At 43.2% G+C, this 18929-nt stretch overlaps 1 protein-coding gene across 2 annotated transcripts in view; it reads left to right on the top strand.

Moving 5' to 3' along the window:
* PPWD1 (peptidylprolyl isomerase domain and WD repeat containing 1) overlaps window positions 1-18929 on the top strand; it is a 44487-nt gene that overhangs the window by 15684 nt on the left and 9874 nt on the right. For both annotated transcript variants that reach the window (XM_056541213.1, XM_056541224.1), the window contains exons 5-7: window positions 3465-3912; window positions 6829-7019; window positions 10147-10336. In XM_056541213.1, coding sequence (XP_056397188.1) covers window positions 3465-3912; window positions 6829-7019; window positions 10147-10336 — 829 coding nt within the window. The remainder of the gene's footprint in view (window positions 1-3464; window positions 3913-6828; window positions 7020-10146; window positions 10337-18929) is intronic.

Raw genomic sequence — 18929 nt, 5'->3', positions numbered from 1 at the left:
ACCTCCAGATGTTTCAAAACTACAACTCCCAGCAAGCCCGGGCTTGCTGGGAGTTGTAGTTTTGAAACCTCTGGAGGTCAGCAGGTTGAAGACCACTGCGGCCTTCGACATCATCCAGCCCCCTCTCACCCCCTTTAGTTTTGTACTCGCCTCCGCTCGGCGGGACGTTAGGGTGCGCTGGTCTGGTGCTGCAGGACTGTCCGGTGGGGAGGTCGTCCAGTGGGATAGTGGTTCCGGGCTGCCATCTTCACCGAGGTGCCCTCTTCTCCGCGCTTCGGGCCCAGCTGGTAATGAACGTCCCTCTGCGTTGTCGTCAAGGCAACGTGACTATTCCGGGGCCGGGCCAGAAGAAAAGAGGCCCCCCGGTGAAGATGGCAGCCCGGAACCACTACCCCACCGGACAGTCCTGCAGCACCGGACCAGCGCACCCTAATGTCCCGCCGAGCGGAGGGGAGTACAAAACTAAAGTCGGTGAGAGGCTGGATGATGTCAATGGCCGCAGTGGTCTTCAACCTGCGGACCTCCAGAGGTTTCAAAACTACAACTCCTTGCTGGGAGTTGTAGTTTTGAAACATCTGGAGGTACGCAGGTTGAAGACCACTGAGGGCGGAGAGTTCACTCGAGTAGAAGCCGAGGGGGGTGTTTTCAGCACGATTTTTCCCGGCTTATACTCGAGTATATATGGTATATGGAATTTGGGAAAAGGGGTGTGATTTAAACTTTTAATAAGGAAGGGGTTAATGTGTGTTTTTAAACTTTTTCCTTTTTTTTATTTTTCACTTTTAGTCTTAGGGACTTTTAGGAGGAATCATTTGATTCATTTGATTCCTAATACAGATCAAGGGGTTACATACAATCTCATTGATCTGTGTGCTCTGCGCTCGATTGATAGAGCCTGGCAGGACCAGGCTTTATCATTCTGAGCACCGGAGCCGCCGCAGCAGGAGAGGTAAGCCCTCAGGCTATAGCCCCCCTGCAATCGCGCTGCAGGGGGGCGATCCACCCCACTGGACCACCAGGGACGGGATTCAGGCACCTTTAGACGCCGCTGTCAACTTTGACAGCGGCGATCTAAAGGGTTAATAGCCGGCCGCGGCGATTGCTGCATGTTGGCTATTAATGCCGGCCCCCAGCTACAGGAATCAGCTGGGGGCCGGCCGGTATGACGCGGGCTCGAGTCGGTAGCCCGCGTCATACCCTGTTAACGGCCATTGGACGAGTATAGACGTCCATGGTCGATATCGGGTTAATCAAAACCCCTTTAGTGTAAATATATATATTTTTAAACTCCTGTTACACAAGGGATTTCACAAATATACAAAGCATCTGCACCAGAGAAAATTGGGGAAGCCCTTTTCTATTGAGCAATGGGGGTGGGATTTAATTTACCTATTAGAACATCTAACTGTATTTCCTATTTAGAAATCAATAGGAAACTACTTTTATTGGTGGTACCAGACCCCATTCCTATTATCCAAGATGTACCCTGCTAGGTCTGAAATTAGTTGTAGGTGTTATAGGGAGACGGGTACCTTTATGCATATATGGTAGGAGTGTGAGTTAATAAGAAACTCATGGGAGCCAATAAAAACAATGCTATGTAACATAACGGGTAAATGATTTCCCTGGGGCCCGGAGATAGCTCTTTTAGACATTGGTTTAGAAAATGTGCATCCCTCAGATATAACTATAGTAATACACCTTTTTAATGGTAGCTAAGCTAAAGATAGATGCTAACTAGGAAAACGGAGAAGCTTCCGAGTATGCTTCAAATTATAAACGGTACACACATTAACTGCTTAAAGGGGTAGTCCAGTGGTGAAAAATGTATCCCCTATCCTAAGGATAGGGGATAAGTTTGAGATCGCGGGGGGCTCGACCGCTGGGGCCCCCTGCGATCTCTGTATGGGGGCCAGGCTCTCCGGCCAGATAGCGGGTGTCGACCTCCGCACGAAGCGGCGGCCGACACGCCCCCTCAATACATCTCTATGGCAGAGCCGGAGATTGCCGAAGGCAGCGCTTCGGCTCTGCCATAGAGTTGTATTGAGGGAGCGTGTCGGCCGCCGCTTTGTGCGGAGGTCGACACGCCCCCTTCCCGCCGGCTGTCGGGGCTCCGTACAGGAGATCGCAGGGGGCCCCAGCGGTCGGACCCCCCGCGATCTCAAACTTATCCCCTATCCTTAGGATAGGGGATAAGTTGTTCACCACTGGGTCACCACTGGACTACTCCTTTTAATGGAGCGCTCAATAGCCACCACTCATTAGACTCCCACAGTTTAACACTAGGTGGGCTAAATGGTTTCAATTTATTGATTCAAGAAACCAACATTAGAAAGATAAAGGGTAACTCTCATTAAAACTAATTTTTGCTATTGCACTCCTTATGGTACATAAAAAATATTTCTAAGGTACTTTGTTTTAAAAAAATGAAGTTTTCTATGTTTTTTTTTTTGTGCTTAAAAAAAGCTTGAGCACATTCTTCCCCCGCCCCCCCTCCCCTCTTATACACAGACTTTGGACCGAAGCCCAAACACAAGAAGTGCAGCCTGGAGTGCTGAGGGGTTGTGTCTAGCCTCATCCAATCACAGTTCCTCTCACACTTAACTGCCATATGCTGTTGGTTGGACACCCCCCCCCCCCCCCTCAGCACTCCAGGCTGCACTTCCTGTGTTTGGTCCAAACTCTATGTATGAGATGGGGGGGGGGGGGGGGGGGGGAATGTGCTCTTGAGCTTTTTTTTAAGCACAAATAAAACATAGAAAACTTAATTATTTTTTAAACAAAGTATATATGAAATATTTTTTATTTACCATAAGGAGTGCAATAGCAAAAATTCGTTTTAATGAGAGTGACCATTTAAAGGTGTTTTGAGGTTAGCTCCTTAGAGTCTTTCTTTTCCTTCTCGGAGCTCGCTCTTCTAATTTCCTTTAACCTTTGTTTACTTTTTAGGACATTCATTAGGAGGGAAGAAAGTATTTGTTTGTTAATTAAGCCAAATTGTGTTTTATTTTTTTATTTTTGATCCTATTGATCTTTTTTGATGGTATTTCATGTAGTATGAAAAACTTAAATAAAATAATAAAAAAATGAAACATTCCTTATTCCGCGTTCTGTTAGGGCAGTGTTTCCCAACCAGGGTGCCTCCAGATGTTGCAAAACTACAACTCCCAGCATGCCTGGGAGTTGTAATTTTGAAACACCTGGAGGAACCCTGGTTGGGAAACCCTGTGTTAGGGGATAGATTTGGGTTTCAGCAGCATTAGTTATTTAGCCAACACCATAGGGCAGTGTTTCCCAACCAGCTTGCCTCCAGCTGTTTCAAAACTACAACTTCCATCATGGAGTTGTAGTTTTGCAACAGCTGGAGGCACCCTGGATGTAAAACACTGCCTTAGGGTGTAGATTCAGAATTGAAGATATCGAACAAGGTGTTTCTTTAATCAGATGTGTTTTTTATATTCCAGCTATCATCCTGGTCAGTCGGAGTGGATCTACTGTCCTGGGGATGCGATCTCGGCAGTGGCCTGTTCTGAGAAGAGTACAGGAAAGATTTTTGTGTATGACGGCCGTGGAGATAATAAACCGATGCATGTCTTTAACAAGCTGCACTCTTCTCCTTTAACTGCAATCCAGCTGAACCCTGTGTACAAGGTGGTGGTGTCGTCAGACAAGAGCGGAATGATCGAGTACTGGACGGGGCCGCCCCGTGGATACAAATTCCCTGATAACATAAATTGGGAATACAAAACGGACACAGACCTCTATGAGTTTGCCAAGTGTAAGACATGTCTCACAGGCATTAGTTTCTCCCCGGATGGTAAGAAGATGGCCACTATTGGAGCGGATAGGAAAGTTAGGATCTTTCGGTTTTTGACTGGGAAACTGATGAGAGTTTTTGATGAGTCGCTAAGCGTAAGTAAAGTGTTCCTGGGAAACTTCTTTAGCGATTTTTATTAAGGCAGGAAAACATCACTAAACCCTATTAGCATCCTCTTAATATCATAGACAAGACCTGGGTACGATGTCTATAGCAACTTGTTCAAATATGTGATTTTCATTGTTCAGATCAGTAAACCTAATGGAGTTTACTGCGATCCATATGTTGGTGGCCTATCCATAGAAGACCATCAATGTTTGTTTAGTGGGGGTCTCGCATATACTGCAGCTCAGTCTCATGCACAAGAGTCAAAGTTCTGTGTCTGTATAAACAATGAGGACAAGGACCACTGTAAACATCTATTTTTTTTTTTTTTGAATCTAGGAGCCAGCAAAAATAGTCATGAGCGAGGGTGCCACGTGTCGTGCAATATGACCTCATATGATCAGTATTTAGTGTCCCCTCATCTCTACCTGTGTATCATATCCATTAGTGTCTCCCCTCATGTCTCATGATCTTTAGTGTCCCTCCTCATTTCCCCACAAGTGTCATGATTACAGATGAGTGAACATACAGTAAATTCGATTCGTCACAAACTTCTCGGCTCAGCAGTTGATGATTTATCCTGCATAAATTAGTTCAGCTTTCAGGTGCTCCTGTGGGCTGGAATAGGTGGATACAGTCCTAGGAAAGAGTCTCCTAGGACTGTATCCACCTTTTCCAGCTCATCGGAGCACCTGAAAGCTGAACTAATTTATGCAGGAAAAGTAATCAACTGCTGAGCCGAGAAGTTCGCGACGAATCGAATTTACTGTAAGTTCGCTCGTCTCTAGTCATGATCATTAGGGCCCCCCTTTAATCTCCCCCTCATTAGTGTCTCCCCTCATGTGTCATGATCATTAGTGTCCCCCTCATCTCCCCTCATGTGTCATGATCATTAGTGTCCCTCCTCATTTCCCCACAAGTGTCATGATCATTAGGGCCCCCCTTTCATCTCCCCTCATGTGTCATGATCATTAGGGCCCCCCTTTCATCTCCCCTCATGTGTCATGATCATTAGGGCCCCCCTTTCATCTCCCCTCATGTGTCATGATCATTAGGGCCCCCCTCATCTCCCCTCATGTGTCATGATCATTAGTGTCCCCCCTCATCTTCCCTCATGTGTCACAATCATTAATGTTCCCTAATCTTTAAAAGAAACAAACTGTTTAAGGATGCATTTACATGATTTTCACTGTACAGGTGCCCTCACGTACCCCAGCCGGACCGGCGCTGAAATCCATTGACTTGAAAGAGTGGAGTCACCGTTTTACTTCGGTCGGCTCATTTTTGACCCGTATACGGTTTTCTGACCGGACCTAAAAACGTAGTAAGGGTCAAAAATGAGCCGACCGGAGTAAAACGGTGACTCCGGTCGGCTCATTCAAGTCAATGGATTTCAGCGTCGGTCCAGCTTGGGTACAGAAGCGCACGGTTTTCCCCTCCCCCAGCCGGATCCGGCACCTGTACAATGAAAACGTGGTGTTCTTGCACCCTTACTTACCTCCTCCTCAGTTCCCACTCTGATTTCCCCGTTCTGCCCCCCGCCGGTCAATGTTCAGATGTTGCATAAGCAGCGGACGTCATGTGACTGCCACAGCCAATAAGCAGCCTCATGTAATGCTGTAATGCCGACCAGAGGTAGAATGGGAAATCAGTGCAGGAATGGAGGTAGAAGTAAGCAAAACTTCTATATTTAAAATAAGTAAATAATGATTGACCCCCTATTGGGAAAGCTGACCAAACTGTCCCCTTTGCCATGACGACCAGGCGCCTTTGATTTGTCAAGCCCTGGACTAAGGATAGGCCATAGACTCTCCGAGAATTCCCTTAATGCACGGTTTTAATTAGTTCCAATGTTGTTGTGTTTTTCTTTTTCATCCAAGTCATCTATCATACATGAAACCCTTTAGTGGCTAATGCTTGCTTACATGTCTGGACGATGGATATTGTAGCAAGGCTGGGATTTATTAAATGATATTGGATGAGTCTGCCAGTAAATCTGTTCCTCCGTGCTAGAGGTGGTCACATTACTCTGGATTCTTGCTGTTCCTATGCTGTGGGTAATGTGTTCCTGCTAAAGGATCCCATATGATGTGGTCTGCACAACAATCTGTCAAACGCAAATCTCCATGACTTTGTAACATTTTCCCCAAGCCCCTGCAGTCGGTAATAGGAATAGTTTCAATTTTATTTGTACACAAAGCCGCACAGTACGGGGGGGAGCAATAGGTCAGCAGAGAGCGGCTGCCCTTTCATGTTCTGCAGCAGCAGCGTCTGGATGACAGCTGTTGTGGTCTTGAGGCGACTGGCCCTGATTTCTGCCAGATGTATGCCAATTCCTGGGATGGATGGGATTTTACTGTTTTTTGTTAAGTAATTCAACCTGGTTTTTTTTTACGATATTTATTCAGTACCGGACTATGTGTCGGGGCTTGTTATGGGTTTTAATTATTTCCCCCCTTACTATGGCTGGGATCCAGCTGAGATCTCTGCCGCTAGTGAGTAGAAATGTCCCTGTTGGGCCATAGGTGACCCAGACATCGCTATAGTGACTCTAGTGGAGAAACTGGGGACTGCAGCCTAATATACTTCCGCTATAATAGTGTTTCCCAACCAGGGTGCCTCCAGCTGTTGCAAAACTACAACTCCCAGCATGCCCGGACAGCCGTTGGCTGTCCGGGCATGCTGGGAGTTGTAGTTTTGCCACAGCTAGAAGAGGCATACTGGTTGGGAAACACTACTCTATAGCAGTGATCTGTAGCTGGTGCAGAACTACAACTCGGGTCATGCTGGGAGTTCTGTTCCAGCTTTAGAGTCATAGGTTGCAGATCACTGCTATATAGAAGTATATGCACTAATATAATTTTTATGCAGAAAACTAATGTTACTTTTGGTGTCGGTCTTGGCAGATGTTCACGGAGCTACAGCAGATGAGGCAGCAGCTTCCAGACATGGAGTTCGGCAGACGCATGGCCGTGGAGCGGGAGCTGGAGAAGGTGGATGCCATTAAACTAATGAACATTATTTTTGATGAGACCGGCCACTTTGTGTTATATGGGACAATGCTTGGCATCAAAGTTATTAATGTAGAAACAAACAGGTGAGTTTAATGTCAGACTAATGAGGGAATTTTATATTAATTTTATACCTGGTCAGCCCACGGTCTGTTCTGAACCAGTATGTGTAGAACTTCCTTACATGAACAAGAAAAGCCTTACCTTCTAGTGCTGGTTGGTAAAATACCAATTTCCAGGAGAAGTCAGACTGTATTCTTTATACCATGAGCATAGGGGTTACATACTGATGATCTAGAGCAGGCACAGGCAACCTTCAGCACTGCAGATGTTTTGGACTACATCTCCCATGATTCTTTGGCAGCATTTTGGCTGTAAGAACATCATGGGAGATGTAGTCCAAAACATCTGCAGTGCCGAAGGTTGCCTATGCCTGACCTAGGTGCTGCATCATTGCTGCCTCCCCTTTATAGCTATGTGGCTTTCCTGCATCCTGATGGATATTAGTACTATTACCTGCCCTTAAAGGGGTACTCCGGTGGAAAACTTTTTTTATTTAAATCACCTGGTGCCAGAAAGTTAAACAGATTTGTAAATTACGTCTATTGAAAAAAAATCTTAATCCTTCCAGTACTTAGTAGCTGCTGAATACTAGAGGGAATTATTTTCTTTTTGGAACACAGAGCTCTCTGCTGACATCACAAGCACAGTGCTCTCTACTGACACCTCTGTCCATTTTAAGAACTGTCCAGAGTAGGAGAAAATCCCCATAGAAAACATATGCTTCTCTGGACAGTTCCTAAAATGGACAGAGATGTCAGCAGAGAGCACTGTGTTCCAAAAAGAAAATAATTTCCTCTGTAGTATTCAGGAGCTAATAAGTACTGGAAGGATTAAGATTTTTAAATAGAAGTAATTTACAAATCTGTTTAACTTTCTGGCACCAGTTGATTAAAAAAAAAAAAAAAAAAAAGTTTTCCACTGGAGTACCCCTTTAACAACTTATCCCCTATACAAAGAATAGGGAATGTGTCTGATTGCTCGGGATCTGACCACTGGAAACCAGTTCAGTTCCCTCATTCTGCCCACCCACAGAAGTCCGAGCAGAACGGGGGAACAGACGGTGACCAGCGCCGGAAGTCCACTTGCCATCGGCGGACGGCGATGCAGCTCCCTGGTGCCTGCGATCCTGCGGAAGCCGGTGAGTAGTTGCCTAGCAACTTCCGGAGGGCTACAGTTTTGAGACCACTATACAGTGGTCTCTAAACTGTAGCCCTCCGGATGTTGCAAAACTACAACTCCCAGCATGCCCAGACAGTGGTTTGTTGTTTGGGCATGCTGGGATTTGCAGTCTTGCAACAGCTGGAGGGCTACAGTTTGGAGATCACAGTGCGGTGGTTTCTAAACCATGGCCCTTCAGATCTTGCAAAACTAAAACTAAATTGGTGATTTGCACACGGGTGGCTGATTTTACAGTGGTTCTGACAAGTACGCAAAAAAATAAAAACTCACATGTGACCCCATTTTGGAAACTACACCCCTCATGGAATGTAACAAGTGGTATAGTGAGCCTTAACACCCCACAGGTGTTTGACAAATTTTCGTTAAAGTTGGATGGGGGAAATTAGTTTTTTTTTCTCTAAAATGCTGGCGTTACCCTAAATTTTTCATTTTCACAAGGGAGAATAGGAAAAAAAATTGTAACCCCATTTCAGTAAGAATATACCCCATATGTGGATGTAAAATGCTCTACGGGCGAACTACAATGCTCAGAAGAGAAGGAGCGACATTGGGCTTTTGAAGATAAAATTTGTCCGGAATTGAAGGCCACGTGTGTTTACAAAGCCCCCATAGTGCCAGAACACTGGATCCAAAATAGTATGCCATGTGTTTTTTTTTTTTCTTTATGTTGTTGTTTTTTTGGCTCCATAGGGTCTTCCTAAATTTGACATGCCCTCCAAAAACCATTTCAGCAAAATTTGCTTTCCAAAAGCCAAATGTGGCTCCTCCTCTTCTGAGCACTGTAGTTCGCCTGTAGAGCATTTTACGTCCTAACATGGGGTATTTCCATACTCAGAAGAGAGAGGATTGCAAATTTTGGGGGGCATTTTCTCCCATTACCCTTTTGTAACAATGCAAAATTTGGGGAAAACATGCACTTTAATGAATTATTATTATTATTTTTTCATTTACACATCTGACTTTAACGTCAAGTGATCAAACACCTGTGGGGTGTTAAGGCTCACTGGACCCCTTGTTACGTGCCTTGAGGGGTGTAGTTTCCAAAATAGTATGCCATGTGGGGTATTTAAAAAAAAAAAAAAAAAATTTTATGCTGTTCTGGCACAATAGGGGCTTCCTAAATGTGACATGCCCCCCAAAAACCATTTCAGCAAAATCCACTCTCCAAAATCCCATTGTCGCTTCTTCCCTTCTGAACCCTCTACCGCCGAACACTTCACATACACATATGATGTATTTCCTTACTCGAGAGAAATTGGGTTAGAAATTTTGGGGGGCTTTTCTCCTTTTACCCATTGTGAAAATTCAAAAACTGGGTCTACAAGAACATGCGAAGAAAAATGAAGATTTTGAATTTTCTCCTTCACTTTGCTGCTATTCCTGTTAAACACCTAAAGGGTTAACACACTGAATGTCATTTTGAATACTTTGAGGGGTGCAGTTTTTATATTGGGGTAATTTATGGGGTATTTCTAATATGTAGACCCTTCAAATCCACTTCAAACCTGAACTGGTCCCTGAAAACTCAGATTTTGAAATTTTTTTGGAAAATTGCTGCTGAACTTTGAAGCCCTCTGATGTCTTCTGAAAGTAAAAACTTGTCAACTTTATGATGCAAATATAAAGTAGACATTGTATTTGTGAATCAATATAAGATTTATTTGTCTATTTTCCTTACAAGCAGAGAGCTTCAAAGTAAAAAAAAAAGCAATTTTCAATTTATTCATAAATTTTTTGCATTTTTCACCAAGAAATGATGCAAGTATCGACGAAGATATACCATTAACATAAAATAGAATATGTCATGAAAAAACTTTCTCTGAATTAGAATGAAAAGTAAAAGCATCCCAGAGTTATTAATTCTAAAAGTGACAGTGGTCAGATGTGTAAAAAACGCTCTGGTCCTTAAGGTGAAAATGGGGTTGGTCCTTAAGGGGTTAAATAATTTGTATAAATTCATATGTTCTCTAGGTGTGTGCGTATCCTTGGCAAGCAGGAAAACATCAGGGCGATGCAGCTGGCTCTGTTTCAGGGTGTTGCCAAAAAGCACCGTTCTGCCTCCACAGTGGAGATGAAGGCGTCCGATAATCCCGTCCTCTTGAGCGCCCAGCCTGACCCCATCATTGTGTGCACTTCCTTTAAGAAGAATCGTTTTTATATGGTTGGTAAAGGCACATATTTTATCAAACATACTGCCATAATGCGTACCTGTCAGATCCCACTAAAAAAACTGTTCTATGGTACTCCGTACCTCATCCTGATCATGTACATGTAACTTATGTCTCCATCACCCATATTTCACACAAAATAATAGCATGCACCAGGGAGGCGAAGTGTCCTTCTCTGGTCTCCCCCTCCCTCACTCTGCTGACGCACTGCTCTTGGAGGAGCATATAGCAGCTCTTTCCTCTCTGGATTTATGCTGTACACACACAATGATTTTTGGGGATTGCCTGTACACTAGCGCTAAAGACAATGAGGGACATTTATCAATGTTTGCTTATGTATTCTTTTTTTTAGTAATTTTTTCCTTACTTTTTTTTTGCTTATGTGTGACTTATTTATCAACTGGTTCCAGCCTGTTGATAATTTTCTTTCACGTAAGCAATTTTTTCTTTTTTACTTTGGTATTAGCTTTTTCTGCTCCATGTTTGAGCTGGAGTAAATTTAGTAAATTTTTAACCCTGTTGCGACTTTTTTTTGCGCAGTTGCGACTGTCGCAGTTAGTAAATACCTGACTACCCGTAGTCCATTTTAAAATTATTACTACGTAGTAAATTTTTGGAAAACTTGCTTTTCTCGCTTTCTAGTCAAAATGTCGCACGAAAAATCGCATAGTCGCAGTTGCGACAATTTTGCAACAATTATAGTAAAGAAAACCTGACTAAACCCATTGATAAATGTCCATAAATGTTGAGTGTATAACTTACATCTTCCCATGTCATTCATGTGTGTCATCCTTAGGCAGTCCTGTAATGCTTGAACTTGCAGTTTTGCAAAACTAAGACTCCCAGCTTGCCCAGGCATGCTTGGAGTTGTAGTTTTGCAACAGCTGAAGGCACATGATTGGTAAAACTCTGTGTTACAGTAGTGTTGCTTCAATCAGCCATCTCGTGTCCATGACCCTTGGACACACTCATACTTCTGTGGGACTCATCAGTGTCCCAGGAGGTATGGGGACCCCTAGTGGTGGGATTTTCGGAGGCAGTTTTCTTTAATATAATGTGAATTTTTTTTATTTATAAAGAAGTATATTAAAAAAAAACTACAACATATAAAAATAAGTTTTTATATTTGACCGTGCCTATTTAAAGGTCTTTGCTGTCTTGTTCATGCAAGTCCCATTTACTCAGAGGTGGGACCCACATCCATTAGACATTTATGACCTGTCCTGTGGCTAGTCTATAAATGTCCAGATGCAAATACCCCATTCAGCTTTATAGCCAAATGTAAATCAGTCTAATCCTGCCTGAGGTTAGTGCTTAGATTAATGCCATCTCTGTTTCCTAACACCACTAATTTAGGGATTACAGGAACAAAATATACTGGGATTAATGGAGTGATGGCACGTCACTAAAATATGCCATCAGTTTATGATCAGTGGGGGGGTCCAATATTTGGGACCTCAACCATTCCTTTAAAATAAAGTGGCCACAGCACTTATTTAGTGCTAGAAACTTGTTTTAAAGGGTTACTGTCATAAAAAATAAATTCTTTATATATCCTAGCAATTGATTTCTGAGGCTTCCACCAATTGCTAGAATAGACTAGAAGCACTGAGATGAGCGTTTGCCTTACCCACTGTCTCATGGTGCTGGTGATGGACTCTACAGACCAGTGTTTCCCAACTGCTGTGCCTCAAGCTGTTGCAAAAACTACAACTCCCAGCATGCCTGGAAAGCCTGCGGCTGTCCTAGCATCCGAAGGATAGGGGAGAAGTTACAGATCGCAGGGGGTCCGAGCGCTGGGGCCCCCCGCGGTCTTCGGTACGAGGCAGCGGCATTATACAGGAAAGGGGGCGTTCCGTCCCCGCATGATGTGGCGGCCGACGCCCCCTCCATGTACCCCATAGAGATACATGGAGGGGGGAGCGTCTGCCGCGGCTTTCTGCTGGGGACGAAATTTCACTTCCGGCAGACTGCCGCGGCCATGTCCAGGAGATCCCGGGGGCCCCAGCGCTCGGACCCCCCGCGATCTATAACTTTGGATACGGGATAAGTTATTTTGCGCTGGAGTACTCCTTTGAACTACAGGTCCCAGCATTCTTTTCTGCCGCTCTTTGCTCACTTCCTCCTAACTGCTGTTTTCTGCCTCAGTCACCTGACCAGCCCCAGCAGTTGGAATATTACTATGCAGCCATTCCCATCCTGCTTTCATCTGCTGTACTATATAGCAATGAAGTACTGTGTGCTGTATAGTGCTGTACTATATAGCAATGAAGAAGTACTGTGTGCTGTATAGTGCTGTACTATATAGCAATGAAGAAGTACTGTGTGCTGTATAGTGCTGTACTATATAGCAATGAAGAAGTACTGTGTGCTGTATAGTGCTGTACTATATAGCAATGAAGAAGTACTGTGTGCTGTATAGTGCTGTACTATATAGCAATGAAGAAGTACTGTGTGCTGTATAGTGCTGTACTATATAGCAATGAAGAAGTACTGTGTGCTGTATAGTGCTGTACTATATAGCAATGAAGAAGTACTGTGTGCTGTATAGTGCTGTACTATATAGCAATGAAGAAGTACTGTGTGCTGTATAGTGCTGTACTATATAGCAATGAAGAAGTACTGTGTGCTGTATAGTGCTGTACTATATAGCAATGAAGAAGTACTGTGTGCTGTATAGTGCTGTACTATATAGCAATGAAGAAGTACTGTGTGCTGTATAGTGCTGTACTATATAGCAATGAAGAAGTACTGTGTGCTGTATAGTGCTGTACTATATAGCAATGAAGAAGTACTGTGTGCTGTATAGTGCTGTACTATATAGCAATGAAGAAGTACTGTGTGCTGTACTATATAGCAATGAAGTACTGTGTGCTGTATAGTGCTGTACTATATAGCAATGAAGAAGTACTGTGTGCTGTACTATATAGCAATGAAGTACTGTGTGCTGTATAGTGCTGTACTATATAGCAATGAAGAAGTACTGTGTGCTGTATAGTGCTGTACTATATAGCAATGAAGTACTGTGTGCTGTATAGTGCTGTACTATATAGCAATGAAGTACTATGTGCTGTATAGTGCTGTACTATATAGCAATGAAGAAGTACTGTGTGCTGTACTATATAGCAATAACCAGAAGTCTGACCAATAAAACTGACGAACTGGAGTTGAAAATTTCTGGAGGATTATGACAAAGTGGGTATAACAGAGACTTGGTTTGACGATAGCTGTGACTGGGTGTCCAACATACAGGGATATAGTCTATGGAAGGATCGGACAAAACGGAAAGGGGGAGGAGTTTGTCTTTACGTAAAGTCCAGTCTGAAGGCCGCACTGCAGGAGGATATATCGGAGGGAAATGATAATGTGGAGTCATTATGGGTAGAAATATATGGAGATGAAAATAAAAAAATTCTGATGGGGGTTTGCTATAAGCCACCAAACATAATGGAAGAGGCAGAAGATTAATTACTGAGGCAAATAAACAAGGCAGCAAATCAGAATGAGATAATAATGGGGGACTTTATCTATCCAGATATAAACTGGGAGACTGAGACCTGTGAATCTCATAAAGGAAACAAGTTTCTGACTATAGCTAAAGACAATTATCTGTCCCAAATGGTGCAGGGCCCAACCAGAGGGGGCACCCTACTAGACTTAACATTAACCTCTTAAGAACGCAGGGCGTACCTGTACACCCTGCACCCGGTCCCGGTATATAACGCGGGGTTATGATCGCCCTGTCTAAAATGAAAGTAAAAGCTTCCCGGCAGCTCAGTCAGGCTGATCGAGACCATCGCGATAAAATCGTGATGTCCCAGTCAGCTAGCACGCAAGTGGGGGTCCCCTCACCTGTCTCCGTCGCGTTCGATTGGCGATTGATTGCGACAAATTTTATAGAGGTCAGAAGATGAGAATTTTTTACGTATAAATTTTTCTGCATGTAGTTATGATTTTTTTTCAAGCAACTTCAAGCAAATCCATATTCCAACAAGCCCACACAGCCGGATGCTGTCCAGGCATGCTGGGAGTTGTAGTATTGCAACAGCTGCAGGCACCCTTGTTGGGAAGCACTGTCTTAGGCTTACCAGGAGATTTAAACAGATGATATACTGCCGGAGTGTGATCGGAGTTACACTTTAAACAAAAAGAGAATACTACTGTAACACAACTTACATAAGGAACATAGAAAAATAGCCAACAAATACTAGTAGTATATATATATAAACATATAATATGTATACAGTTGTGGACCGTTAATAGATAAAGGCTGAACTAGTAGTGCAACATAACGTTGTCATTTATGAAGTCCTTTTAGGAGCATACATAATGCATGTGAACATACAAAATGATCCCAGATATAACTTTCTTCTGTATTACCACCCTGCAGGGCTCACTTACCCTATTCCGTGTACCGTTAGAGTAAATGTGTTCCCAGCATGTGCCTTGGTCCAATGTTGAGACACTGCAGACACTTGCTTAGTGAAACCATGGGCAGTGTTGGATAAATGTCTTCTGGAACACCTTTTCAGAGCCTTAGAGGTACATCCTAGATATTAAAGGAAATCTGTCATCAGAATCACCCGCACTGAACCTGTTACACAGGCTTGTAGTGCGGGTGATCCTGATTAAAACGCTTCTTACCTGGTTAAAAATGGTTGAGCGCTTCTTCAGATATCTATATTTTTAGTTTTCTGTTATTCCCTGGCTTGGGACTCAGTGGGAGGTGTTATCATCTGGGACTCGGCTACACGTCATTCTAGCTGGGCGGAGCTACCGCCCGGCTCATGAATATTCATGAACTTATCCTCGTAGTCTAACTCATTTTTCTAGGTCTGGTGGGGAGGACCGCGCATGAGGATAAGTTCATGAATATTCATGAGCCGGGCGGCAGCTCCGCCCAGCTAGAATGACGTGTAGCCGAGTCCGAGATGATAACACCTCCCACTGAGTCCCAAGCCAGGGAATAACAGAAAACAAAAAATATAGATATCTGAAGAAGCGCTGAACCATTTTTAACCAGGTAAGGAGCGTTTTAATCAGGATCAACCGCACTACAAGCCTGTGTAACAGGTTTAGTGCGGGTGATTCTGATGACAGATTTCCTTTAAAGCCTACAAGAGGAACATGAGATTAGGGTAACCACAAATCATGTACTGAGACACATCAAAACAAGAACCAAAAGAAATGAAACCCCAACAAAATGGCAACATATTACAGTGGAAAGCTGTGAATCATAGTTTGTAAGGTTGACAAAAGAAGAGTCCATAGATTCAGCCTAAAACCCTACTGTGTTAATCCACTGATGCCAACTGCCCCATACAAGGGGGAAAAAATTTGGCACCAGAATAAATCCCTGGATAAATGTACTATCCCCATAAACCTAGTTTCCATAACCTCTAATGTTACTCTCTAGAAAAACATCCAGGCCCCTCTTGAATTTGTTTGTCAGACATCACTACATCATGTGACAGGGAGTTCCATAGTTTCACTGCTCTTACACTAAAGAATCTGTCTGATTATGGTGAAACCTTCTTTCTTCTAAATGTAGAGGATGCCCCCTTGTCATGGTTACCGGCCTAGCTAAAAAAAAAAAATCACAGAAAGATCTCTGTACTGTCCATTCATATATTTGGAGAAAAGACGTCTTAGGGGGCTATTTGACACCATGTACAAACTAAATTGTGTCGATATTTGAATATACTGGCAACCTATACGTTTAGGAATAAAAGGTACTTTTAGATGCAGACATACTAAACAAAGTATAAACTTTTGATGGTTGATAAGGCTTGAAGATGCCTTCTATAGTTTCAGCTTTGCAAGCCACATAACCATACCCGACTTCCGGTGTGGATTCGGTTACAGGATCTGATTCTAATATGGGCATATTCTTTTTAATATTACACATTATGAAATTCTACACTATAGGATGGGGATCCCCAATTTTATTGAATCCATTTTTCCTTCTACTCGTGAGATGTCCCCTGTGCCACTGGCTGCAATACAACCCCAAAGCATGATTGATCCACCCCCATACTTAACAGTTGGACAGAGGTTCTTTTCATTAAATTCTGTTCCCCTTCTTCTCCAAACATACCTTTGCGCATTCCGGCCAAAAAGTTAAATTTTATCCTCATCGGTCCACAGAACTTTCCAAAATGCATCAGGCTTGTCTATATGTTAATTTGCAAAGTTCAAATGCTGATTGTTGTGGCGAGGATGTAGAAGAGGTTTTCTTCTGATGACTCTTCCATGAAGACCATATTTGTAAAAGTATCTCTCTGGAGGGATTGTGCAGTCAAAAGTGGGTGTTGAAAAGTTTTTCTTACAATCCTGTGAGCTGTTCTGTCTGATATTTTTCTTGGTCTTCCAGATCTTGCTTTAGCTTCCACTGTTGACTGCCATTTCTTAATTACATTCCGAACAGAGGATATTGACATCTGAAAACATTTTGCTATCTTCTTATAGCCTTCTCCGTCTTTGTGAGCGTCAACTATTTTCAGTTTCTGGTTTCTAGACAACTGCTTAGAAGAACCCATGGTGCTGATTGTTGGGGCAAGGTCAGATGAGTCTGAGCATTTAAAACCTTTGAGATTGACATGACCTGATCTTCCCAGATGATGATTGAGAACAATCCATGACACTGGCAGGTCTCAGCTTTGCAAAGGGGGCAGTGCATGCTATAAATTCTGCAGGGTGTCCAAACTTTTGCAGATGCCATTTTTTTTTTTGTTTTCTGTTATTTTGAAAGTGTAAATGATGGAAATAAAATCTAACTTTTGTTGACATATAAGAATGTCTAATCTGTAATTTGATGCCTTTTGGAGATTTTTCCATCTTTCCTTGGCTTCTTTATGCACATTAATACAAATTTTTACCTGGGGTGCCCAAACTTTTGATCCCCACTGTATGTATGGACAACCCATGGCTGTGCTGCAGCAACTACCTCTGAGTAACCTGTGATCTGGGGCTTCAGGTTTCACATATACAGTCTGTCCATCTGTCAGCACTCGAGTGGAGATTGCAAAAGTGATTTATTCTTACCATAGGAATACTGACAAGGCAGACGTGATAAACTGTATATATGCGAAAACATATTAGCCTCTGATTGCAGGTCACCCAGAGATAGCTGCTGCAGTGCAGTCATGGTTTGTCCATAGATAAAGCCTAACAGTATTGTGGTTACTGCTATGCTGTATTATCTGTCTACAGATGTAGCCAGCTTTAACTGTACAGTTGGCGCTGCTACATCTGTTGCAATGCCTGCTATACTATCAGCATAGCTCACCTTGCAAGGAGTCAGGAAACCTGTCTTTGACAGGTGTCCATGTTCTCTTGTGTACTTTCTATGGTGCCCTACACTATTGGTTTTAGGGCATCATGGAAAGAGGTGCAGGCACACAAGATTTACTGGGCCAGTCACTCTGTGCCAGTGTTTCCCAACCAGGGTGCCTCCTGCTGTTGCAAAACTACAACTCCCAGCATGCCCGGACAGCCAAAGGCTGTCTTTGATGCCTTTTGGAGACTTTTCCATCTTTCCTTGGCTTCTTTATGCACATTAATACAAATTTTTACCTGGGGTGCCCAAACTTTTGATCCCCACTGTATGTATGGACAACCCATGGCTGTGCGGCAGCAACTACCTCTGAGTAACCTGTGATCTGGGGCTTCAGGTTTTCACATATACAGTCTGTCCATCTGTCAGCACTCGAGTGGAGATTGCAAAAGTGATTTATTCTTACCATAGGAATACTGACAAGGCAGACATCAAAGGTTGGGAAAGACTGCTCTGTGCTGACACTGGGGATCTGTGCACCTGCCCAGAAGTAATCCAACCATGCATTATACGCTGCCATACTCTGTAAACTGGTGAGACATCTGTTTTCTCTTTAAGGAGAGGACGTGCACCAGAAATCCTTCAAGTAGTCTGCTGCATAGCTATTTGGAACCATTTTCTGTTTTACATCCACTACATGGCTTCTATGACAGTCCCTCAGTGCTAAATGTGGCTTTCAAAGTTGAAAAATGTGGGTACCTCCTATATAGGGGGTGGGAAATACCCAAGGCTTATATCTATTTTTGCCATATTTATTAGATCGGTCAGATGGTAACTGTAGGTTTGGCAATATCATAAGCACATTGTATACGAGCCAATGCATAGATAGCCATGATGTTCAAGCTTTTTGGCTATGCCATCTACCTTTGAAGCACTTTGGGATGAACAATCCCTTTTGCTCTAATCTTCTCACCGTGTTGGATATTCCTTGGCGCTGTAAAAACAGTGACACGAATTGGTTTGCATTTTGTGGAATTGCCTGCTCTATCCTTTCTAAATCTTGCAGTTTAAATTGCAGTATATCGCCACTAGATGTCAGTGTGGGAGCAAAAATAGATGTGATTAGAGGTCTGGTAGATTTTAGGTTTAGATCATGTTATTGAGAAGCTTGATGAACTCTGGTATGTCCGCCGGTGCGCCCATATAAACAGAGGTCGTCAAAGTTACATACGTACCAGACCACCACTGATGCAAAGGAATTGGAAACCTCAAATAAGGCATTTTTTTTTCTATCTAAGATATATAGGCAT

This window comes from Hyla sarda, chromosome 1 (genome assembly GCF_029499605.1).
Source record: "Hyla sarda isolate aHylSar1 chromosome 1, aHylSar1.hap1, whole genome shotgun sequence".
Lineage (NCBI taxonomy): Eukaryota > Metazoa > Chordata > Amphibia > Anura > Hylidae > Hyla > Hyla sarda.
This window is presented reverse-complemented; position numbering and strand designations above follow the sequence as displayed.